This window comes from Natator depressus, chromosome 13 (genome assembly GCF_965152275.1).
Source record: "Natator depressus isolate rNatDep1 chromosome 13, rNatDep2.hap1, whole genome shotgun sequence".
Taxonomy (NCBI): Eukaryota; Metazoa; Chordata; order Testudines; family Cheloniidae; genus Natator; species Natator depressus.
The window spans coordinates 24,716,126-24,742,500 of NC_134246.1; the positions used below are offsets into that span (position 1 = coordinate 24,716,126).

At 48.1% G+C, this 26,375-nt stretch overlaps 1 protein-coding gene across 2 annotated transcripts in view; it reads right to left on the reverse strand.

Moving 5' to 3' along the window:
* Positions 1-22,305, reverse strand: part of MYBL2 (MYB proto-oncogene like 2) — a 39,809-nt gene extending 17,504 nt beyond the window's left edge. The window contains exons 1-7 of one of the 2 annotated variants that reach the window (XM_074969714.1): positions 22,013-22,305; positions 8,539-8,632; positions 7,718-7,789; positions 5,549-5,641; positions 3,513-3,733; positions 3,209-3,365; positions 2,014-2,286 (exon numbers count right to left, since the gene is read on the reverse strand). In XM_074969714.1, the coding sequence (XP_074825815.1) occupies positions 2,014-2,286; positions 3,209-3,365; positions 3,513-3,733; positions 5,549-5,641; positions 7,718-7,789; positions 8,539-8,632; positions 22,013-22,068 (966 nt within the window). In that variant the 5' untranslated portion in view covers positions 22,069-22,305. Of the gene's footprint in view, positions 1-2,013; positions 2,287-3,208; positions 3,366-3,512; positions 3,734-5,548; positions 5,642-7,717; positions 7,790-8,538; positions 8,633-10,931; positions 11,039-22,012 lie in introns of those variants that run through there. The other variant, XM_074969715.1, reaches the window with a different exon arrangement.
* Between the last annotated feature and the right edge of the window lie 4,070 nt (positions 22,306-26,375).

Here is a 26,375-nt window from a genome sequence, read left to right on the forward strand (position 1 = left end):
ATGTAGAATCTAACCCTTGTAGTTCCCAGGGCCCGCACTGCACCCTCTGTTGCCTGCAGGGACATTTCATTTACATGCTACATAAGGCCAGGGCTACACTACAAACTTCTGCTGGCAGAGGTCTGTCAGCCAGGGCACGAGGAGGCATGATCCCTGACCAACACAGCTGGGCCAGTGTAGTCACAGTTACACTGGAAAAGCTGTTTTTTTGCCCAGATAGCTTGTTTCACTCAAGAGCATGGGAGGTATAAGCTAAACCGATATCAGCTGCGTTCACACGAGGAGCGCTTTGCTGGTATTCCTACACTAGTAAAGCGCTCCTCCTGTAGACATTGGCCCTTCTGAAGGCAGTGGCATCCTGCAATACATTTTAAGATCAGCAAGGCCAAGAAACTCAAAACTTAATTCAAATGAATCCCCCACAACAGACTTCAGTTTGGGGCTGCATTTAGCGTTCATGACAGTAACAGACTTAGCAGCACTAGAGACTAGGGGTACGTCTACACTATAGAGACTATACTGGCATAGCTACACCAGTATGACCCCGTAGCCTAGACCAGTGGTCCCCAAACTTTTTACCTCGTGCCCCCCACCCCCGTCGTGCCCCCCCACTCCGTGGAGCTGAGTGGGAGCGAGGCCACAGCACGGGGGCGGGGGGGGGGACACACATGGACAGGGTTATGGGGGCAGAGGCTGGAGCCATAGCTGGGGATGAGGGCGAGAGCGGAGCTTTGGCCAGGGTCGGCAACCGGAGCCCCAGGTGCGGAGCTGGGTGGCACTCCCTCCCCGCCCCCCGTGGGGGCTGGCCCCGGCCCCACCTTCCTGAAGGCTCTTCTGCGTCCCCCTCTGGTGTAGGCACAGCCTACGCAGACAGAAGGGGTTTTCCCATCGGTGTAGGAACACCATCTCCCAGAACAACGGTAGCTACGCCAACAGGGGCATTCATCTGTTGACAACGCTGAGTCGAGACTGGTTAGGGGGTGGCAGCTATGTCAACCAAACTTTTAAGTGTACACCATGCCTAGGAAAATGCAGACAGTTTCTCTACAAGGCTGAGATTTTCAAAGCTGTGTAAGAGAACTGGAAGCCCAATTCCCATTCAATGTAATGGGAAGTGGACTCCCAAACTCCGCAGGCACTTGGACAGTCTCAGCCCAAGCTTCTTCCACAAAGTTCAGTCAACACCCCTCTCTTCTGCCTCGCTTCCCGCCTGCTACTTCAGTCCTGGTCCCCACACAGCGTTGCCAATGGAAAGGACAGTCCTGATTCAGTCCTTCACTTCTTGCCCCACATCTGCATGGATCCAAATGGGGCCATGTTCCCCCCAGTCTAACATCCTCCATGAATAGGAAGGTCAGTCGGAGAAGCTAGTTGCCTGGAAACCTGAATAGGGTCCATTTTAAACAAGATGGCCAAGTCCCATTGATATTTTTAACTTAACTCCTCAGTGACATGCTCTGAGCAGCGGCTGTGAGGCAGGCTGGCCAGGGCTAGCCAGTCAATCACATCCTTATGGGAAGGTTTATGCCAATAGTTCTCAAACTTTTGTACTGCTGACCCCTTTCACATAGGAAAGGGTGCGGCCCCTCTTATAAATTTTTTTATATATTTAACATCATTATAAATGCTGGAGGCAAAGCGGGGTTTGGGGTGGAGACTGACAGCTCGCGACCCCCCCATGCAATACCCTCGTGACCCCCTGAGGTGTCCCAACCCCGAGTTTGAGAACCCCTAGTTTAAGCTTTTGCTGTGTAACTGACTTCAGGTTGAAACAAACTGAGGACTAGATTGGGACTTGGGTTGCAGCCTTGAGCATTCTGGGATTGAAAGCAGGTAGTGAGAACCCACAACAAATTGCCAGAGAGCCCAAGCCTGGAGTCTTTAATCACACAAGCAGCCCCTCTGAAACCAACGCATCGACAAGGATCGCTTGGGGGCTGCGGGACTGGGCCACACCATTTGCCTCCCTCTCAGAGGTGTATATTAGGAGACAAGACATCGCTCCCCTCTTACCGATTCCATCATGTCCAGAGCTTCCGTAAAGGCCGGTCCCGAAGTCAGGCTCAAGTAGTTGGCAGTGTCAGCTGCCCATTTGTATGGAAAGGTGCCGTCCGGCAATGCGTCTTCAGGTGCCACGTCCTTTGGGGCCCCCTCGGCATTGTCCTCTGCCAGTGTTGCAGCTGCTTGCTCAGAGGGCAGCTCCTGGAAGCCAGCTGCTTCCTCCTCACTGGCTTCTTCCTCCTTTATTTCCAAGGTATCAGCAGGCCAGTTAGCATGTAGGTTTTTCTTTGAAAACACAAAAGCCATATATCAAAAGAACGCTAAGGTTGCAAAAATCAAGCTCTCAAGGGTTAGGGAGAGCCAGGACTGAGGTCCCCCGTGCAACTTTAGTTCAGCCCCCTTGTGCGTATGCATTGTGCTAGAGTCTTGTTAGCATCATATGGAAAATCTGTGGCAGAGCCAGAAATATAACCCAGCTCCCTGGGCCCCAGTCCAGTGTCTCAACCACAACAGAATTAGCCTTGTTCTTCTTACAGTCCTCTTCACCAAATGGAGGAGTCTTGTAAAACAATCAGTATGTGATCATGTAATTAAAGACTGTGCCACACCGTGTACACACACACACACACACACACAGAATAACTGAATTAAGGTTACACAGGCACCCTTACGTCAGGCATTTCTTAACTTTAGAGAGCATGACTTAATGTTCTTTTAATGTATATTTTTGTATGTAATTTCCTAGGTTTAAAAAAAAAAACAAAAAAACAATACCACCACCACCACCACCACCACCCCCCCCACCCACACAAACATACATCATCAGCAGGGTTTGTACCGAGGATCTTCAGATCCACATCACAGACCTCTCCCACTTGAGCTCAGAGAACCAGCCTGTTATCCTCTCTATGGACCAGCACTAAAGGACGGAACATGCATTGCACCAGTGGCTTACACAACTACTTTCTAGATAGGAGAAGAGTTTTGGAATCAGGATTCTTGAGTTCTATTCCTGGCTGACAGCGTGGCAAGCTAGTGGGTACAGACAGCACAGCCAGGCACATAGCTTTGGCACATTCATTCTGAAGGGCAACATGGCTGTGGATTAATGTCTCTGATCTGCATTAACAGAACAATGCACACCTCACCATCAACCAAAATGCAAGATCTTCCACTGCAAGATTTTATCAGCCAGCTGGTGCTGTACCTGGTTCCCGGCACTCTGGACACTTTGGCTTTCTTCGCCCTCCACTTCCACCAACAAGTACAGGGACTCAGAGTCTTTTGTTTCACTGAGGAAACCTCCTGTGTCCACTTTCCGTTTGATGGTGGAGTTCCAGTGGTTCTTCACAGCATTGTCAGTCCTGGAGAGAAAAGCCACAGTCAATGTGCATTTTAGAGGTGATGGCTCCTGATGAAATTAAGAATCCATATTCTCAGCATCCCTCAGATACACATATTTCAACAGCATATCTGACTCTTAAGGTATTAGCATCAGGCAAGGGCCCTACCTCCCAGGCAGCAGCTTGGCAATCTCAGCCCAGCGATTCCCCAGAACTTTGTGAGCCTCAAAAATGATTCGGTCCTCCTCCTCCGTCCATGAGGACTTCTTCACCTCAGGGTTCAGGTGGTTGTGCCAGCGTTCCCGGCACTGCTTCCCCAGCCTGCCTTTCAGGTACTTTGCTATCAGTGTCCATTGCTTTGTGCCGAATTTTTTAACCAATTCAATTACCTTTAAACAAAAGGAAAATGAAGTGAACGAATGGGTATCAGGTGCACTCGTTTTCAGGTTTGCTTTTTCCACCTTCAGTGTCTCTACAGGGACCCGTGGATACCACAGTGAGAAGAGTTCTGTCTAGAGGAGAGTCTGCATGAACCCATCACTCAGACCCGGGGGCATGAGTCTCCTTTACTCTGCACCTAGAGTTGTTGCTCACACCAGTGCCACGTGTGTGTAAAATGCTGCCATTCTGTACTGGCATAAGTCACTATGCCAGGGGCAAGTAAGAACTCTTCACGGTACAAATGTGGGTGATAGATTTTAAACCATGTGCCCATTTCTGATCAGGTGACAAGCTGTCACATGTCCTGAGGCTCCTCCTTCCATCTGTACCATGGGGAACGTGACTGCACTGACAAACTCCGTCCTCTTCCTAGTTTTCTCCCTGGTCCAGCAAGACTATATCCGCAGCATGTGAATCACGTGAGCATATTTAAAACTCTGCACCCAGCTATAGTGCCAGCGTGGGCAGTCTGAGCTCTAATCACAATTAAATTACATTAACTAAAACAAACCAACGTAGACACCCATGCTAGCCCCAAGTGACCATGCAATCTTGTTTTTCGCATCTTCATTCCACCCTGCCCTGTGTTACATCTGTCTGTTGTTTTGATCCTCCCTTGATCCTCTATGCACTTTGGGGCAAGGAATCAGTCTTTATTGGCTCTGTGAAGTGCTGTGCAAGCTGAGAGCACTATATTTTTATAGATAGAGAGAGAGAGAGAGTAATAACGTAGGCTACTCTCTGTATTTCTCCCCAGAGACCCACTTGGCTGATTAAGAAGCAGGACTGATGGGCTCCCAAATGAGTCCCCATCCCATCCAGCCTTCCTTGGCTGACAGATTGTTGGCAGATTTTTATTTTTATAATGCCAAGCAAGGAGCTTTATAGACATCAGATGACCAAGTCCCTGCCCCAAATCGCTTACAATCTCGTATAGACAGGCAACACACCTTGCACAAGCAGTCACAACTCCCACAGAGTTGCTGGGGCAGAGATCAGCTGCAATGTAAAAAGGGGGTGGAAGAACATGAGGAAGCAGGTATACATGGTGAAGCAGCTTCATTTACCCAGTCTGGCAGAGACAACAGCGGAAGGAGACAAAGGGAACGTCCTGGTAAGTGAAGATGGCGGAGTCTAGGACACACAAAGGGGCACAGACAAAGAGGGAAGGAGAGATGCGACAGAAGTGGAGTAGTGGAGGGCCCCAGCAGTGATGAGGAGGAGTCGTAATGCAATGTAATGTGAAGGGACCTGGTCACAGATGCAGCAGATTTTCACAGTGACATGCAGGACACAGCGTACAGGCAAGCACCAGGGTGCACAGAAAGGAGGAAACAGCAGGAAGCAGCGTGAGGTGAGAAAGGCACAGACAAAGGGTTAGCAGGGGAGTTGGACAGGAAAGGGTAGATCAGAAGATACCAAGGCAGAAAAAATGACATGAGGTAGCAACTGTCAAAAACGTCCTTTCCTCCCACTGCTAGCCCCCAAGTTCACACCTTGCTGGATCATTGCTCAAGCAGTGTTGTATGGGGAGACAGGCGGTCTTTCAGATGAGCAAATCTCAGGGCATTTAGAGCTTTACAGGTCAAAAAACAATGCCTTATTATGCAGCTCAAAAGCAGTTAACTGAGTGCACAGAAGGGTATCGAGTGCTGCTTTTTTGGGCTACATGTAAAAGGACTTCCAGACTGAAAATCCAGCACCTTTCATGTCCTCCACACAGAGCAACGAACCCACTGACCGTGACGCTGCCACCAAGTTACCTTCTGATCCTCTTCCTTGGTCCAAGGCCCTTTAACCAAGTCTGGATTCAACACCCTCAGCCACCGGTACTGGCACTGCTGATCGGTGCGGTTCTATGCCAGGGAATTAAGAGCCATGAGTTAGAACAGAGGCCACAACGACAAGAGCAACACAGAGCAACTGAGGGAAACCTTCCATATTGGGCTGGCTGTTTTATTTTCAAAAGATAACCACGCTACGAGTGGACAGCTCAGGAGAGGGCCAGGAAGGGGACCCTGCCACGATTCACCTCACATCAGTGGTCAAGGGTGGTGATGATGTGACGGCGGAGATTGTGAGAAATGAGATTGGCAAGTTCTCAGCCCTGTTCCCAATGGAGGTGTCCACACCACAAACACACACTGGCCCCCTTGTGAGCCAGGTCAGTAGAGATGGGCCCTAGAGACCAAACTCCTCTCTCAACCTTACAGACGGTCCCTGCTGATCCTGGAGCACACTGGCAAATGCATGGGCAGGGGAATCCTGCTCTGGCACTGCCGTCCTTGTCAGGTAGATAAACAGAAGACTCCAGTCTCTGGAGCAGGGGTTCTCAAACTTTTTTTTTGCTGGGACCTCCTTTGAAAATATTTCAGGCTGTGACACCAGCCCCTCTGCCCCGCTCCACCAACCATGACACCTTTACTTCTGCACTGCCGCCAGCAGCAGTGCAGCCTTCAGAGCTGGGAGCCCGGCCAGCAGTTGCGACCCCTCTACAATAGTCTTGCGACCCCTTTTGGGTTGGGCCCCCCAGTTTGAGAAACCCTGCTAGAGCCATCAGCCAGCTTCGAAATCCCACAAACGCAGCCTCACTCACTGCCTCTGCCATGCTGGGGCATGGAACAAGTTTACAAACAACCCCCTGCAGAAAGAGATTCTGTCCAAACGTGTCAACTGCGTCCTTAGCATCAACCCTTCAGAGCTTGCTCTTCCAGTTCCCAGAGCTTCAGCCATATGCTCCCAGCTCCTCTCTCTCCAGCTCACACTGCTCCACGGGAGCTCCCATCCTATGTCACGTTGGCGACTGGAAGCTACTCCGACAGCTACTAGTCACAGATGATACCCATGGAAGTAGTCCCCTCCTAGCTTAGCACTTCCCATTCTTGGAGGGTGAAACAGCCCAGTCTTTGTGGGCAAGAGTCAGAGGAGACAAGCAGTGGGGAGAGGAAAGTTGCTTGAGCCCAGATCCACCCTCCCCACAACCCATCTTGTAGAGGACCCTGCCCGCTGCAGGTAAGGAGGTTGTCTACCAGTCAACCTCCTTCCCTTCCGGCCTGTGGTGCCCCACAGTATAGCTGCTGCTATGCACAAGGCTGCTGGCTCAGCCTGCCATCCCAAGCTTCTCTGCCCAGCCAGAGGGTGCTAAGGGACCTCCTCACCAATGCTGCCCTCCATGTGGCCACCTGACACATTCAGACTGGAAATAAAGTGTACGTTTTTAACAGTGAGAGCGAATAACTTTTGGAACAACGTGTCAAGGGTTGTGGTGGATTCTCCAGCACTGACAGTTTTTAAATGAAGATGGGATGTTTTTCTAAAAGCTTTGCTCTGGGAATTATTTTTGGGCAGTTCTCTGGCTTGTGTCATACAGGGGTTCAGACTAGATGATCACAATGGTCCCTTCTGGCCTTGGAATCTAGGAATCTGTGATGAGCAGGGGGCCAGGAAAGAAGCTCGAAACCAGCAGTTCAAGAAAATGAGAGACACCCAGCACGGGAGTGGCTGACTATTGACAGGGCCCCATGCCATGTGCTACCATCTCTACAGAAGGGAATGAGGTTTGCACAAAGAACCCACCAATGCACAGAACTTGAGCATGTGGGCTATACACACACTTTTGCCTTATGCAGTCAAAACAGGGTCTGTGTCCTAGTGCACCAAGCATGGGAAACTGCGACAGACACCCCCGAGTTCTTATCCCAGCTCCTCCCCATTTCAGACGGGTTAGTTATTCTCCCACCCTGCAGGGCTGCTCCGAGGGGTCATTATTATTATTTGTGTTAGCACAGAACTTCAGAGCCACAGTAAGGAACCAGGTCCCGTTATGCTAGATGCTGTACAAACACAACGCTAGCTCACAGCTGCAAAGCACTTTGGGCATAAGACGTGCCAAAGATCTGAACTTGCCCCGTCCCGCCTGCAGCTCCACTTACGGGAAAGTGACTTGCCAAGAACTTCCAGTCGCTCTGTCCAAACTGCTTCACTAGCGTCTTCAGCCATTCATCCTGCGAAGAGCAAAGGGGTCAGCTTTCACCCCACAAGCACAAGATGCTACAACCATGCTATTGTACAAGGGACACGTCACTAAGTATTGCAGCTGGAGAGAGAAAGGCTTGAATCTTTGTCCTGCCATTTATAGTCATGTAAAAAAACAACAACAACAACAAAAACCAACAACCACCCAAACCCATCATCACTCCAGCTGTCTGTAGCAATGCCCAGTTGGCAGGATTTCTAACCTGGGCCATAAATGGCTGGCATAAGTTTTTAAGCACACAGGCCCAGGCTACGCATTGAAAACAAGCGTTCAACTGCTGTAATTAAATACTGCTTTGGCCCACCTATGTTCTAACATGGTTTGATTCAAACTGCATGGACAAGGCCAAACTGTGCTCCAGTCAGTGTGTTTTAGGCCCCATAGAGATGTAGGCTGAAAGCCGGTCTAGGCTGTTGGATTACAGCGTGGTAGGCCCTTGACATGGCTCAGACAGGGCTGTATTTTGCTGGGCAGACAGGGCTAAACCATGTTTTAACTGCATTCGCCACACCATGCTGCAGCCCTGCCCTTTGGGCACAGCACAGCTCAGGAAGAGCTGTTGTAGTGTAGACAGTTCACCCTACAGCTTCTCTACACAGGAAGTCCTGAGGTGCCCTAAAGAGCAGGCCTTACACCTACCTCCTCTCTCCCCCCACCCCCAGTCACTCTATCCCCACCCGCTCAAAGAGACAACACACGTTCCCTGTTGTCACCTACCTCTTCGTGAGTCCACTTGACCTTGCACCTGTTCTCCCGCTGCTCTGGCACGTCTGAGTCTGTGTCCTGGTAATGCAGCTCATCTTGCTCCTCACTACACAAAACCAAGAGCATTAGTTTTGTTTCATTAGAGATGTGGCAGCTGGAACAAATACCACAGTGCAGCCCAGAGGTCTGACTCTGCTCCTGGGCCTTTTCACAAAGTTTTGGCCAAATTTCCCAAACACAGCTGCCTCACCTGAGCAATCTAGGTATCAAGCAATTACCTGCAAACAGGGGTTGCACTCTCTGCTTAGGAGAGCATCTTTGCAAATCTGGCTCTGTTATTGGCAAACAGTATCAAGGAGCACAGCTCAACTCCTGTGACGCAAGCAGCTTCTGTGGCAGAAGCCACAAAGATGCATATGGGTTACAGGGATCCCCTGGGTCTGGTATTTATATATCAGTCCACCTAAGAGTATCACGTAAAGTCTCTACTGAAAGCTGGTGTCACACTGGTTGTGTTGCCTGTGGTTGGTAGAGGTGGGGAGCTGACTCCTGGCAGGCCCTGGCACAACTTCTTCTCGGTAAAGACAGGTGGAAGTGAGGCGCCTCAGAACCCCGGGAAGCGTCAAATTCCCATCCACCGCAGGGACAAGGACCCTTTAAAAACTAAAAAAAGATATGCAGCTTTTTACGTTTAGAGAGGAAGGATGGCCAAGTGGTTAGGGTGCTGGCCTGGTACTTGGGAGACCTAGATTCTCTCTGCTGCAGACTTCCTATGTGACCTTGGGCAAGTCGCTTAGCCTCTCTGGGTATGTCTACACTGCAGCTAGGAGCACGCCTCCCAGGCCAGGTAAAACAGTGGTGTGGACATTGGTGGCTAGCCTGAGCCTCTGCTGCAGAGCTTGGACCTAGGGGGTTGGGTAGGCTTTGATTCAGGTGGCTAGCCTATGATGCAACGTCCAGAGTCCATGCCCCTGCCTCTGAGCTCAAATCACTAGCTCGAGCTGCTGCAGCGTCCACACTGCTATTTTGAGAGAGCTAACTTGGCTCAAGTCTGTCTACCTGGGCTGGGAGTCAGGCTCCCAGCTGCAATGTAGACATACGCTCTGTGCCTGTACAACAGGGTAACAGCACTGCCGCACCTCATGGGGTTTTGTCAGGGTAAACACATTAAAGACTGTGAAACACATCGATACTACCATAATTAAGTACCCAAGGGAGTTAGGTCACCCGTTCAAACCCAGCCAAGGTGACAGTGAGATGCTTAGGATCAGTGAAATAAGTAGCAGTCACAGCACACCAACTGTCTAGTCACAGTCAAGTACTCTGTAGGCACAGACCACCTCTTCATGAGTGGCTCACATTGCCTCCATGACTGCAGCCCACCCCCCCTTCTCTCACGTTGGTGATTGCATGCCATCAATCTCTGCGACAGCTTCGTAGTTACTCACATCGAAATAACATTAGGGAAGTATTTAATATTATTTACTGGTTTAGGAGGAGCAGCCACCAGCACCATGTGACCAGGCAGCTCTTCACAGGTCACAGTTTGAGAGCCACTAGCCCAGTGCAAGCCTTTTGCTTTATTTTGTACCTATGTCCAAGCCCAGGACACAGGCCAGCCTCTAGCTCCCTTATTCAGATAGGTAGAGCAACTGGACTTGATTCCATAGGCTTAAGAGCTGCAATTTTTATTGAAGGAGGGAGGAAACAAATTGAACTTTTGATTCCTTCTCAATATTTAGGGAGCAAGCAGCTTTCATCTAAGCACACAATCTCAGACTGAATATGGGTTAAAAAAAAAAAAAAGAAGATATTGGGTAGGCCTGGTCCTTACACCTGGAGACTAATACTTTTTGATGAACCACTTAGTCTGTGTTATAGTATAGCTTGGTTCGCCTGTAAACTATTGTCTTCATCACAGTAACACACCCAGAGGCCAGAAACAAGAGCAGGGCCTCATTGGGCTGGGTGCTGCTCCTACCATCTAATCAGTGACCGTCCTTGCCCCAAGGACTTTTTAATCAAACTGGCACCTTTCACCAGCTCCAAACTGACCTGATCACCTGAAAGTCAAAAAACTTTTTGTTCCATGCCAGACATGGCTGCTCCTCACCCCACCCTCAAGTTTTGCAAGCAGGCCATTTTAAAGCAGCACTTTAACCCAGATCCCAGGCTGCCCCCCACTCTCTGATAGTCTCCCCTTCCTAGCAGTTATGGGGAGAATTATTCTGTGCATTACAGATTCCCCTGCGTGTCCCCCATAAAGGGGAAAGGAAATGTAGGGAGTGGATTCTCCCCCCTGAAATACCTGGGAGGAGGTGAATGGGGAAGGGGGGTGCAATGCAACAAACCCAGCTTGCCCCCCAGGGCGGGCACGAAGCTCGCCCCTTTTGCATGAAACTTACCCGCGGGTCCTGCGAGCCATCCTGCCCCTTTGTGCATTAAAAACATCAATCGCGAGAAAATCGAAGGGGCTCGCCAGGGGGGCGCCGCATCCCTTGGCCCCCGGGCCGGCCTCTGCCGGGGGTACAGCCCCGGCGCGCCCCGGTTAGCGCGCGCGGCGGGCTGGACGCGGGGGGAAGCTCGCGCCTGCCCGGCGTACAGCGCAGGAGGCAACTTTCCTATCTCGCGCCAACTCCACCCCGGGAACCAGCCGAGCCTGCGCGAGAGCGACGAGAAGCGCAAAAATAAAAGGAGGGCGAGAGGGAGGGAGGAACAAAAAAAAGCGGGGGGGAGTAAAAGAGGCGCGCGCGGGCCGCTTGCAAAAAACTCCTTCCCTTTCTCCTCCTCCCCCGCCCCCGACTCTTATTAAAGCGAGAAATAATGGATGTGAAATACAGGCATGCAAAGGACGGGTGCAAAATACAGGCGTGCATGTCCAGCTAGGCGTGCAAAAAGAAATGCATGCATGCATCAATGCCTCGGAACGGCAGGCACCCTACGCGGGTGCATCGGGTCTGCAAACCCAACGAGTGTTAGTTCCTTAAAACTAGGTGCTCTCGTGGGGGGTCACCGTCTCCCTGTCAGACTTAGCAGACTTGAATGTACTTTGCATGGTAAGGCACCAATCCTGAAAGCTGACCTACAGAGACAGATCTCTGCTCCCAAGCAGAAGCCCCATTGATTTTGGGGGCTTTCATGGGTCTCCTCTCTCTCTTCCTGTTATGGCCAGGCTCATCATGCCTCGACGACACAGCCTTTACATTCAGTCAGACTACTAAAACTAAATTCACGCAGGATGCCAATCCCATTGAAGGCATCTGGGCTACAAGTCAGGAGACCTGGGCTCTGTTCCTGGCTATGTCACAGACACACTCCGTGATCTTGGCCAAGTCACGTAACTCTGTGCCTCAGTTTCCCCATCTCTAACACAGGGATAATGATACCTACTCACTTTTGTTAAGGGCTTTGAGATCTACATGTGAGAAGAGCTACATATGTGCTAAATTACGGTTATTCCAGGGCTGAATATGGCCCTTGTTCTCTGAGTAAACAAGAAGCAGCTTTCTATGCCAGGCAACAGAAGATTTTCTCCATTTGTTTAGAGGGACGTTATGAGGATTAATGTTTGCACAGTGTTTGAAGATTAGAAGTCATATAGAAGAGCTATTATTTCTATTATTACTGTCACCAACATATGTTATTTGGGGTAGAGGTGGATTTACAGAGGGAAGACCACTAAATGGAAGTGATTTTATCTTCAGAGGCCCATGCCTGCAGAGATGCATTTGCAGGGATGTTTACCTGCATTTTGCTAGGCAGCACTGAAGAAGAAGGGGTAAAGAATTGCACTCTTCTACATACAACGTCCTACGTGTACCCTGAATGACTATTTAATCAGAGCAGACACATCTGTAGCCACTCCAACAATACTATAACAAAGACAATCACTGGTGTAAATGTCTATACGGACAAGTTCACAGACAAAGGCTTTGATTCAGCAAAAGACTTAAGCACATGCTTAAAGTTAAACGTGTTTAAGCGCTTTGCTGAATCGTGCCTACGTGATCAAACAACGGAACCTCCATTCCAGATTTGCAGCATGAGGGGTGAATAAGGTTTAAAAGGAGAACCATCACGCAGCCATATATAAAAGCAGACCATCATACCCCCATCCTTCTCTGCCATCTCTTAACATCCATTCACAACTGCTGACAGCAGTCCCCACCACCTCCAGACAACCTCCCCAAAAGACAGAAGCTCATAGAACATGTTAAAGACCCCCATGGCACAGTCAAAATACAAGGTGGAAGAGTCGGAAAGAGAGGCACCTTAAATCCATGCAAGCAGACTAAAAAACACCCATATGTGTAAAAGGGAGAGGTACCTTGCGTGCTCAGGTATGCAGGACACTGGTTTGTTTAATGGGTACCCAGGATAAAATAACTGAGGAGAGGATTCACATTCATCACTGATGTAATTGCAGCAGCTCCCAAACTTGTCCGTGGACCACTTTCTGGTGACCTTTGGAGAGCTGGCTGGTCATATGCTGCTGCCTCCTCCTCTTTGTTTCCAAGCCGCTACATCACACTGAAGACAGCTAAAAACACATCAAAATACTTTCCCTATGTTGCTTTTCCATGTAAACAGCTGCTGGAGTTCTATGGGGATGCTACAGAATTGTGAACGGAAGGGAGCTGGTCTGCACCTTTCCAAAGGCAAGAAGAGGAGGTCTGCATAATCAGAAACGGGAGAGAAGACAATTTTTCCATTGAGATGTGGGTTCCCCAATGAAAAAGTTTGAGCAGCCTGGTGCGGTAGGTTTATCTCCTTTGGGAGCACATACCTTCATAGGACTAACCATTGCCAGCAGATGGCACTGTTGCTCCTCACAAAAAGAGTTGCATGAGCACATTTATCTGGTTCAGCGCTACTCCAGCAGCTGTGTGTGTGTGTTGGGGTTATTTCTATTTTTGTGCACTGCACTCAGGAGTTCGCTACCAACCAGCTCTTGCAATCAGTTCTTATTTCTGATGCTTGATTTTTGTGAATTAGTGTCTCCCCAAGAAGTCTATAACAGCACTAAGTAGACAGGCTAAATATAAACCCTGCAGAACTATTGGGTTATTGCAATTCTGATATAGGCTGCCCTCTGCTTATAGGCCCTGGTCCTGTAGAGACTTATGTTTAACTTTAAGCACCCCCAATGAGTTCAATGGGACTATTAACTGACATGCATAAAGCTAAGCATGTGTGCAGGTCTCTGCAGGACTGTTGGGCAACCTCCCCCAAAGCAGCTTCAGGTTGGTTGTTGACAGCATCATCACCGTCAAGCTGAAAATCCGCCTCCTCCCAAATTAGCTTAATAGGAAATGACAAGGGTCTGCTAACTAATTACTAGTGCTACAAAAGCAGCATCACTGCACCAGTAGAACAGGAGTAGGGGTTCATGAGAATTTCTGCAGAAACAAGGGGTGAGTAGTTCCCAGAAGGGACTCTTCTCCCCTCCTGTTATTTTTCAAATATTAGTGATTTGGTTTAGTTAAATTTTTCCTTAGAGAGAAGACTTCTTGGCTTCCAAAAACTGCCTGTATGGTCATGTACCATTAGAGAATTTGTGGATTTTACTCGCTCCCTCTTATGTTCCAGGGGATCTTCAAACCTAGTCAATGTCAAAAGTGAATTAAAATCAACCTCTGGTCATGCACCTGCTGCCTCCCTAGCCCATCTTCTGTGTCTTGTGTTCCTTTCCTGATGCTTCTTAAAAGCTCTCCCCCCCCCCCCCCCGCCACTTCCTATGTAAGACTCACTTACATGTGAGTGAGTTGAAGAAATATGGAAACAAACTAGTCTTGTAGAAAGTAAGGATAAATGATTGTGACTGCAGTTGGGTGTATCACTCTACTGACTAGAGTGAGCTTCTCTGAAAGCACAACTCACTAGCCTGTGGACTGGGTGCAGAGAGAATGTATAATATGTGGATTAGTGAGACTTATCTAGACCCATCACTTGCAGGATTAGGGCCTAAAAATAAAGACATCTAAGCTGTCAGTGTCAGAAAGTGATCTACAAAATCTCTGAATTTGGTATTCTTTTAACTAGAATAATAGCCGGCTAGTGTATTTGTGTGTGGGGTGTTCAGGTTTTTTTTAATGCTCTCCTGTGTGGGGGAGAGAACTGTATTAGGACATTCTTTCTTCTCTTCCCTGCCCTGTCACTATCAGTTTCAACTGCAGTCTCAGGTGTGCATGTATGCCACATCTTGGTTTAATATTCTCAGTGAACTTATCTCTAGGACTAAAGTCCTACCCTGGACTATCTGAATCAGGGCTTTCTATATTGGATCTTCAGCACAGCCGATCAGATATTCCTTTCTCGCTTTACAATCATGATCATTCAGTCTGACCTTCCACATAACACAGGCTAGAGAATCCAGCCAGTAACTTCATCAAGTCCATAATGTCGGTATGAGCTCAACCATCTTTTAGCAAGACCACCCAGGAGGCCAGGATAGTGTACAGCTTCTGGGAAACAGCAATGAGCTCTTCCTTGAGTGAGCTCTCCCAAGTCCCTACTGAGCAGCAGTTAATGTGACTGCCCTTTCCCATGTGTTCTGCCCCTCTAGCCCACTGGAGGACCTCAGCTTTGTCATCTAAACTGATATGTTGAATACTGAGCTGCCCTTAAAGGGACACTGTCCACCAAATGTGGTGTGTGGTTTTTTTTGAAGCTTGTTTGTTTGCTTGTTTAAAAAAAAAAAAAAAAAAAAAATCCAGCTCCTGCTATGGAGCCTCTGGTACAGAGTTGACTTGAGGTTTTAATTGTAACCTCTTTAGAAGGGATTTTCCTTCTCCCCTATCCAAGGGCCTCTTTGGTAACAGAAGATGTGCACAACAGCACATTGCTTTGTCTAGTCAATGTCAGGGGAATAGAAAGCTTCTTTTCAGCTGAAGAAAGCTGGTCATCTTAGGTGTTGCGTGTAAACTATTAGTACAAAGCTTCCAGACAAATGTGATCTTAAAGTTTACTTGGTCCCCCAAGGAACACTGTCTCTAAAATCCACATAGCCAGAGGAAAAGCCCTAGTCAGCACATAGGAATTCCTGGTCTACTCTCTAGTCTAGGGTAGTGGTGGGAGAAGAGCTACAGATGTTTCAGTTGCAGGGTAACCATGTAGCAAGCAGCCCCAGTGGTGTGTGAGAGCCTACTACACAGCAGGAAGCACAGCAAACTGCTAAAGGGTCTCTCTAGCATCAGACCCCAAGGACAGAAAATGAGCTCTCTTCTGTAGGTGTTCTGAGGAGTCCCCTCTCCTTAGTCTGACTTTGCTTATAAGAATGGTGGGACACAAGGACTGGAGCCCTTCAAAGCCAACCCTTACAGGGGAACTAAAGCAGTATGAGTTCCTGGGGTAAAAAGTATCTTCAGGTGAGCTTTGCTAGCTACAGCTAATGCTCATGAACCAACCTAATGCTAGAAATGGCCAGCTGGCAGGACAGTGGTGCCATTTGTGAGGTGGGAAGAATGTAAACAATCTTCCAACCTGTTAACAACCTCTACCTCTCTATCTGTCTAGGACCATCAGTGTAAATCTTAAGGCACTCTACAAACACTAATTAGTCCATCCTAATGACACCCCTGGGAAACTAGTATTGCTCCCGTATTACAGATGAGGCTTAACACTCTTGTCCAGGTTCATTGTGGGAGTTTCTGTCCCTTTGCTCTCCTGGCTCCTAGTCCTCTACTTGGATGACCTCTGTCTGCCAGGGCTGCAAAGATTGGCAATGGGTGCTGTTTCAAAAACAACTAAAAGCTTTAAATGCTGGCTGGAAATATAACTGAGGAAGGTGGGTTTATAGTAACCTAGTTAACATCAAATATGCTCAAGGATGAGGCAGGCATGTTTAAAGATTGAAAAGCTACCGTAAGGCCTGGTCTATGCTAATGTTCTACTGGTGTCAGGGGTTTCTAACCAGTACAGTTATACTGGTATAAACCATAGTGTGACTGCAGCTATATTGGTATAAAGGTGCCTTCTATCAGTAGAGCTTATTTTGTTTCCTGAACCGGAAACAGGGCTACTAGTGTAAAGTCTCTGATATAATTACATCCATACTGTGGGGTGGCTGCTTTAACAATACATGGGGATAGTTAAAGTAGTCAGACATGCTCTGCTCTAGACAAGCCCAGAGTCAGGACTCTGGAAAAGGAGCCCTGTAAAGGACAACGTGTTTTTCCCTCTGTCAAGGCTTCCTTTACTCACAAGGTGTGTCTGTTGGATGCAGCAGGACAAGACTGAGTGACTTAGTTCGGAGATCCTGTGATGTCCTCCACCCAGAGGAGCAGTACCAACCTCGTGACGTTAAAGGAGATCTTGGAACATGGGTTTGTGGCAGGTGCTTCCAGCTGTATCAGCTTTTCTCCAGGCATCAGCTACTACTTGGAGACTGACAGTACCTCTAAACCAGATGCCTGGGATGGCATCCTTGACTTGGAGAACACAACAAAAGGTAGTTCTCAGCTTGTCCTCAAGTGGCCAGAGTCTCTGAGCAGTTGTGTGAAGGGTGACCTGAACTGTGTGACCCAGGGCCTTTGTGATGGTGGTCTTGCTTACTTCTGCAAGACCCCCAGTGTTCCAGTTGCCTTTGACTTGTCCAGTGTGGCTTCTGAATCCAACAGCAGAGTGAACTCAATAGTAGATGTATTTTGTGATGCCAAGTCCTCCACACCATGCAAGGAAGAAAAGCTCCGCAAATCAATGGACAACTTGCTCTCCAAAAGCTCTGAGATAACAACTGACTTCTCCAGTCTCAGGAAACCACCTCCACCCATCTGGGAGATCTCTGAGATACAAGCCCTGCCGGACAACACTCTTTCTCTGGATGCAAGTGTAGAAGAGCTGAGGTCACTGGGATCTCTGAAACCAGATACCCCATCTCTGGAGAAATCTGTCTTTGCTATTGCTTTGGCTTGGCCTGGTGCAGCTACCAAGAGACCTTATGCTCCTGGCTTCAGGTCTCTCAGTTACGATACCCAGGGGAGTGAGCCAGAGCCCTTAACTATGGCTCACTGCATGAAGCCATTTGACTTTGCTATCCCCTCTCTGACAGATGGGGTGACAAGCCAAATGGGCCACAAAAATCAAAACTGCTCAAATGAGAGAGGAAAGGAGTGATCTTAGCTCAGTGCAATGGCCAAAGCCATCAGACTAAGCTCTCTAGTGACAATGTTACTTGGGATTCTCTCTGGTAATGCATGTGCTCTGCATCATAGTGCAAACATAAGTGATGCATGGGCCAGGGTGTTTGTTGCACAAGAGGCTAGTGTATAAAGCCTGACTGGAGTTGGGGGTTTTCATCTGTGTCCAGGAAACTAGCTCACCTCATGGCAAATCTCTAAAGTCTCTTAACAAATAGTTTCAGCTGCAAATGGTGGGAACCATCCTGGGTGAGGCTCTATTGCTGTGATGCCCTCTCCTCTCCACCTGGGAAAGGACCTTTTTTTTTAAAAAAAAAAAAAAAAAAAAAAAAAATTCTAGTGTGGAAACTTTGTAGGGGCACTACTGGGTGGAGGAAGCTGTTCTGAATTCCTAGATAAGCTTGGTGGGCCTTTTTAAATTAACTGGATGTTGACTCTTGCTCAACAGCACTGAACTTGATTTGTGACCTTCATATTAACCAGAATGCCTTGTAAAACTCTCCTGTCTTAATTGTTTGTAGTGTGCAAATAAAGAGAAGAACTCAATCTTGTGCATAACTATTACTACTGGACAGCTGGCATGCCTCAAGGTAATGAGACCCTCTGCTCCTTTTGCTCAGGGAACACAATGCTATTGTTCTCCTTCAGCTCAGCTGTAGGGGCATGTTCCCATTGGTAATATTTATGGGGGAAAGCAGCCAGCTGTTAAATAGGTACACTTAACCTGCAAATCACTCTATCATGCAAGAGGCTTCAAAAATAAAAATACATGAACTAGAATACCTGACAATACAAGATCCTAACTTAATTGACCACACTGAAAAAATGGTGGAATGACCAGTCAATTGGCTACTCTAACTGCTACATAAAACGACACAGGAAGGATGGATTAGGTCAGAGTTCAGGGAGTAGCACTATACCTACAATCTTGGTAGAATGGAGCATACAGCACAAACTGAAAGGATACATATACTTGAACTTTCTGCACAGGAGACCAAACAGAGATCTAAATCTAAAACCAGTAATTATGGGTAACTGTAGGTGAAATGTCCCAACAAGACAATACTTAGAAGTAATTTTCAGGTGAAGAGAACAGCTCATTCAAAACATGAGCCTATTTTCAACCTAGCCTAAACTAATTGGCTGAGTCACTAAGGGGGGGATCCACGAAGAGATTTAGGCCTTGACTCTTGCTGTTGTAACACTTCACTTTTTAGATGCTTAGAAAATCAAAGGAACAACACTGATCCATAAGCCACATTGACCCCTAGGCTCCCTATACAATGAATGCAAGAGAGGGGCACCTAAGAATGAGCCACAAGAGCCAGTATACTAGGTGCGGAGCTGCCTGAACTAGCCAGTGGGAGAGATGGACATGAGAGGTCTAAGTGCTGGAACTATGGGTGCTGCAGCACCACCTGGCTTGAAGTGGTTTCCATTATATACAGGGTTTACAGTTTGGTTATATGGCTCTTAGCACCCCCCCCCACCCCAAATTGTTGCAGCATCTGTGATGAGGGCTATATACTAAGCCCTTCCTTCTCTCTGAAATACAGAAATACCTATCTCTGCTTCCCAATCTACAAATGGGAACCAGCTGCCTGATGTGAGGGGGTTTAGGCACCTCATGCATTTCTTGTGGGAATAAGTTTAGCCACATGCCTTGCTTCACATAATAGCTGGAGGAGGAGGTGATGCCACCTTGACACCTAGCTTGGTAGGTAGAGCACTCTGGGGATAGAGGAGACTTGGGTTCAATTCCCCTCTCTCTGCCTGGGGGAGGAAGAAGTTGAATTGGGGGGGCCTCCAGAGGATGCTCTAACTACTGAGCTATGGGATATTCTGACGCAGAAGTCCCTTAATCTTTCCTGTTGATGTTCCACTGTGGATTTAAAAGAAAGTGACTAGAGCAGAGGCACTGGACCTTGGCTCTCCTGCCTCCCATGCAGGTGCCTGAACCACTGTGCTATAGTCATTCTCTCTGGCCCAAGGTCTGTTCCACTGTGGGTGAATATTTAAATAGCCATTAGATGTGTGAGAGAGACAGAGTGCTCTGAGTTAAAAGCCATAAGGGGGATAATTACCTCCTCCAAATAAAAGTGGTTGGTTCTGAATGGGATGTGATCCTGTAGGCATGCTCAGACTGCATTCAGGATTGGGTCCTGCATGTAACTTAGGTGGCCAAATGCCTGTCTTCCCCAGTTTGCGTATTGTTCTGGGGCTTTGGGAGGTAGGCATCTGGCTACCTAGAAACAGTGGTTCTCAACCAGGGGTACATGTACCACCACCACCACCACCACCCCCACACGGGGAAAAGCTCATCTAGATATTTGCCTAGTTTTACAACAGGCTGCATAAAAAGCACTAGTGAAGTCAGTACAAATGAAAATTTCATACAATGACTTCCTTATACTGCTCTATATTCTCTGCACTGAAACAATTATATTCCAATTGATCTATTTTATATGGCAAAAATGTGAAAGTATGCAATTCCAGTAACAGTGTGCTGTGACACTTTTTTTTGTATTTTTGTCTTTTGTTGTTGTTGTTGTTGTAAGCAAGTAGTTTTTTAAGTGAGATTAAACTTGGGGGGGGGGGTACGCAAGACAAATCAGATTCCTGAAAGGAGTACAGTAGTCTAGCAAGGTTGAGAACCACTAGGCTAAAGGAAGGCAGCAGTACATCTGCTCAGAGGCAGAAATATATAGGTTTAGTTAATTCAGACCCTGAAAACTTAGGTGCTGAATGAGTTTAGGTACCTACTGCAGTCAGCAGCAGTTCTGTGCCACCAAAACTGCATTAGGTATCTAAGTACCTTTTGTGGACCTGGGCCTATGTGTCAAATTAAGCTCCAAATCCTTTGAACCAGTGTTTAAACTACTACTGACCCAAAAACTTTGAAAAGGGAAATTTAACAAAACACTTCAAGTCCCTGAAACTACAGTGAGGAGAAGCCCTCTGTAGTAGGGGACAGAACATATTTATACAACAGATGGGCTGGAAGGGCAGGTTAGTACCTGAAACTACTTGAACCCAGTTTAACAGATTACAAAGTGATTGCCCCTCTAAAATGTGAAATATTTCTTTATTCATTTTGTCTTTAAATTAGGGCATGATACTTCAGAATCTACAGCGTTTTGTCCATTACTTTAAAGTAGCAACTAGATAATGTCATTAATGCTACACCCCACTTTGGGACAGGAACTAAACTACCCTCTGGCCATTGAAATGATGGTTCTAGAGGGGCACCCTCTAAACGCCTGAGCTGGAATCTGGGCTATGCCAAACAAGGCTGGCAGGTAGAATAACTTCACATCTCTGCAAAATCTAGTGCGTTTTTGTGTAACAATTTTACACCCTAGATATTTGGAACAGGATCCACTAGAGTTCCCAATAATTATATTTAAGTGGGGTTGTGCTTCTGATGGGACCCCTTCTCCCCCCCTTGTCTATATCACTAAGTGAACTGTTACCCCCAAAGCTGTAACTCTGGCAAGTGGAGCCAGCCCTGCCAAATCTCAGCCTTGCTGAAGGAATCTCTCCTGGGTTGATTTTAAGGTCTCTCCCCGTCTTAAGAGACATTTAAAAGTTTTATTCCGGACTCTTTGGCAACTCTCCCCTACTTGGTCCCTGCTCACCGGCCCTGAGTAACTCTCCTAACAGCGGCGGTCTACAGCAAGACTGGCCCAGCCTTAAGGCGGGACTAAGGCAGCAGGGCCGATGCAAGACATTTACACAAAGAAACAAGATGGCTGACCTCACCCTAGAGCATTACCCCGGCGTAAAGCTTAGCGGGGGCTGCCTGGTTTGTGAACTAAAAGGGCCGGGCCGGGCCGGGGGCAGGGAGGCTAGCGCACCAGCAGCCTGCCTGGGACAGCAGCCTGGGCGGGGCACGTAGGAGGGGCTGACGGGCGGCGTGGGAGAGGGCAAGAGCCGAGGAGGGAAATCTGAAGTCGGCTTGTGCCTGCCGGCGGATAACGCCTCCTGTCCGCAGGAGCCCGGGGAAGTGGATCCGGGGGGTGGGAAGGGCGTTGGCGCGAACATCCCGCTGTACCGCTGAAGGGGGGAGGAGGAGAAAAAGGTTTATACCTCATTGAATCCACCCCCCGCCGGGCGGACAGTCCCCCCCCGTCCCCCTCGGCCGTGAACCCGGCACGGCTGGGCTCAGGGCTGCACGTCTCACGCGCACGAGCGGGGCTGGCACGACACGTGCACGAGCCCGAACCCCCCGCTGGAGACGGGGCGGGCGGCGGCGGGGGCGCGTGGGACTCTCCGTTCTGGCACTAGGGACACAACCCTCGCCCTCCCCTGGCAGCTGGAGCGGCGGGGGGGGGGGGGAATGCAGTTACCTCAGCAGCGCCCCGGAGACAGCGTGAGTGGCGGAGCGCCGCGGGAGAGCAGCCATGACCGGCTCAGCATCCTGCAGGCTGAAGCGCTGCGAGCCCGGGTCTCTGCCTTAGCTCAGCCCCGAGCACAGCCCGGCCCGGAGACGGGACGGACGCGGCATCCCGAGACCCCGGGCACAAAGGCGGCTTCGAGGCGCCCCCACCCGCCGGTGCCTACACGTGGGCAAGGAGAGTCAGCCCGGCGGCGGGGCTGGGCCGCTGCGGGTCCCTCTTCAGGCAGGAAGAAACCCAGCCTGCGCCCTATGGGAGCCTGGCAAGGACAAAAGAGCAGCGCTGCTCTTTAGAGGGGGCTGCGCGGACGGTGGCTTGTTGCCCGTCCCAGGGGTCCCACGGGCGAGAGAGCAGAGCCTCGCTGCGGCGGGCACCCCACGCGTCCATTGAAGCTCGGATACGAAGTGACAGGCCCAGTCTGCAGCAAGGGAGCTGGGTTAGCTGTTGGGGAAAGCGGTCTTGCTGTAAGGGCAGTTAAGCTCTGGAAGAGGCTGCTCAGGGTGGCTGTGGAATCCCGGTGGTTCTATGTAGTAACACGCACAGTCCCTGGCGCATTTACAATCTACCTAAAGAAGCCAGGTTGGAGAAGGGAGTATCATTATCCCCATTTTACAGATGGGGAAGTGACTAGCTCAAGGGCATGCAACCCCCTGAAAAGGTTTCAGGTCCCACTTAAAAATCTCCATTTTAGAGATTGGGCAAGTCACTTCTCTGTTTCCCTAACTCACACAGCCTGGAATAGATCATGGATCCCATGACTCAGAGGTCTGTCCTTTAATGGCTTAGAACAGTGGTTCTTAACTCAAACTATGGGTCAGGACCAGGGCTGGCTTAGACTTGCTGGGGCCCGGGGCTTCGGTCTCCGCTCCTGGGGTCATGTCGTAACTTTTGTTGTCAGGGGGGTCACGCAGTAATTTTTGTTGTCAGAAGGGGGTCACAGTGCAATGAAGTTTGAGAAACCCTGGCTTAGAAGATGCTCCCTCTTCTAAGTGTTTATAAAGCAGTTGAAGTCTTTTCTCATGTAGGATTAACGTCAGGGCAGTTTTTAGTCACCTTCTCTTGTGAAGTAGGATTTTGCAATGTAGGAAGGTGCTGGGACATTCAGAGTTGAGGTAGCTTGGTGCATTATTTCTGTAATCATTTCATATGGCCCTCTCTCATGGAAGGAAGTGGGTTTCTTAGGAACTTCTCACATGACCTTTGTTTTCAGGGGCACCTCTCATCCTACTTCTAAAGTTCCCTTCATTCCATATCTGTCTGGTATTTCTCATTTTCATTGATGAAAATTATTTACAATAGACATAGACACAAGAAATGGAGAACAAATAGTCACTTCTACTGACAGAAGGAATCCTACAGCATTTTAAATTTTGTGCAAAAATAATTTTGGTGTCCCTTACTATGGATGAATTCATCATTCTGACTGCATCCTATATTTGGGCCTTGACAGATGAAGAGGTCTGAGGAAAAGGTGGAGGTTTGGTAAACTGGCATGGGGAGGAGATGCCACAGAGAGGCACTGATTCTTGCTTGTGGATGGCTTTAGGGTAATAATAAATTATACAGTAGTTTATTCATAACCATGGAGTTCTTGAGCAGGTGTGAATAGTATCTTTGTTCTCTGCCACCACTCCCTGGATGACTCTAAGTAGAAGATCTCTTTAAATATTCTGTTAATCTGCAGTATGTCTTACCAACGTCAAACCTCCCAGTTACTACTCTAGTCAGAATCATAGCTAGGGTATACCCAGACTGACTGAAAAGAGACACTGCTCTAGAAGTTAGCCTCTGATCAGTTTAACAGCTGAACAGTCAACCTCCTGCTTAGGTCCCTAAGGAGAGAAGTTGGAGCATATGAAGAAGAGAATACACTCCTTCAGGCTAATGTAATGGGCTGTGATGCAATAAGCCCCACAAGTGTAGAGATGAGAAGTCTGTTTCTGAAAGCAGCACTCATTTTAATTTTCTTCTGGGTGCGATGCAGGTTATTCTGCAATGCTCCTTTACAAGCAAAGCATCAGGCTGGGGTGCAGTAACTGACTCACAACAGCACCACAGCAATTAGGCTTTTTCTTATTCTGTGGCTATGTTTACACAGGCATATATCACATCCATCACACATGACTATGAGGGTCTGAATGTACACAGGGCTCAGGTACTTGAGAAGGGTTAGAAGACAGGGTAGAAAAATATATACATCCTGTCTACATAGTAATCTCTGCTTGTGCAGAATTATAGGCTGATTTTTGGAAGTATAAGAGACAAAGCCTGTGTAACACTGAAGCCTATCTGTGATTAGTATCTAGCAAATAGGGAGTTGCATATTGCACAATTAGTAAAAATCAAGGCTACACTAGTTACAGCAGTTCCACTGCATACAAATCCCTGCCCTCTGACTGGCTACTGCTCTTAAATCACCATCCACATGGCAAAACAGCTATGATGGTTTCAACTTCTATTAGGGGAATGAAATGAGAAGGAAGAACTACATAATCATGAGATTTCAGTGTAAGTGGAGGGATTCCTGATAGAGAGGGCCAGGAGCCACTGTCTCTTAATGGATGCTAGTTGTTTTTTTGTTTTAAAGGAGAGAAGTGCATGGTTATCCCTATCTACATATCAGCTTGGGAAGCTTACTCTGCAAGTTATAACAATTTAGTGAAAATGCTTCCCTTTGTTTCAAAGCTCACTACGGTAGGCCCATGAGCAATGCAAACAGGGACACCAGATATACTGAAGGATAAACCCTAGCTCTTGGTTGGTCACACACTGCTTACTCTGCATTCTTAGAGGGCCCTGCTGACTTATTTCTAACACATATTATTGCAACAACAAGCACAGTTGGCAAAACACCTTTTAAAAGCTTTCTAAAGGAAGCATTTATTTACTGTCTAAAATATAAACACAGAAGAACAGCACAGGCTGGAGCTATCCATCACTCCCTAAATACCAGTAGGATTGCTGGAGCCTGTGGTGCTTTGGTGAATGGTATTGACGCAGTCTTGGAAAGATTCAGGTGGTTGTGTAAATCTTCAGCTGGATTGTACCAGCCAGTGTCCTGGGTGAACGGGGTAACTAGTTTGTAAAAACACAAAGCACAGCAGCCTTTTTTGAAAAATGTGATCTCTGACCGAGCATGATCATCTTCCACCACTGCCATAGAGCTGTTGGGGCAGACTGGGACCCTATGGAATTTAAAAGTTTTACACTTGTCTAAACAGTAAAGGATGCTGGGGACCATATTCATAGCTGGCACAAGTAAGCAAAAGCTTTTGAAGTCAATGGAATTGCCACTTCTGCCAGCAGCATATAGTGCATATTTGCATAGTGTCAACAGCATGCTAGGTGTTTTAGGCAGGAAAGAATGCTAGCTCCTCTTCCTGACAAGCAGTGTAAGCTGATGTTTTAGCATCCATGCTGGGGGTGAGGGGGGGGGGGAGGGGGCATGGGGCAACAGCAGAAAGAATAGGATTTTCACTCGTCTTCACTACACTACTGAGGAGAGGACAAAGGTGAAAAGGCCTTTCCAAAGAAGCAACTTTGAAGGTAGTGATAGGGCAGACCAGGACTACAAGCAGGTGCCAGGGATAGAGGACTGCATCTCAGACACGAGGGGAGAAAGGCGGTGGTTACTTGTGCATAATACACAGTTACATATGAGGAAGGGGTGCTCTCATACAGTGCCAATTACAGGTTTAAAAACTATTAAGAAAAATAGATGTCCTTGCCCCTCTTGACACAAGCAGCTGGTTATTAACATTGGAAGAATGCGAAACCTTTTCATCATTTATGCTTTTGGTTTTCTTGTTTGCTCTACACTCAGCTTGTACAATTAAAGATCAATCACTTCCACTTTAATTTCAGTTCTTATGCAGTAACTCAGGGCTTGTCGACACTTACCTGGGGACCCATGAGCAGCAACTGATGCATCGGCGGTCAATTTAGCTAAATCGACTGCAGATCGCTCTCCCATCAACTGCTGTACTCCGCCGGATGGAGAAGAGTAAGGGCTCCCGTTGATATCAGGTAGTGGTACACTGATCTAAGCTAAGCTATGTTGATTTGAGTTACGCTATTCACGTAACCCAAATTGCATAGCTTAGATTGAATTTCCCCTGTAGTGTAGACAATGCCTCACGGTTGCAGTAAGCAGGTGGTAAATAGCCCACGGATAGAATAAATACAAGCAAAAAGTATGGTGTGGATTTCTGGTTTTGAAAAACACCTTACACTGTAGGCATTGTGTGAAAATGTTCCTTTTAAATTCTATGTATTCTTCCACATGGCTGCCCCTACCTTCTAAATTTACATGGTG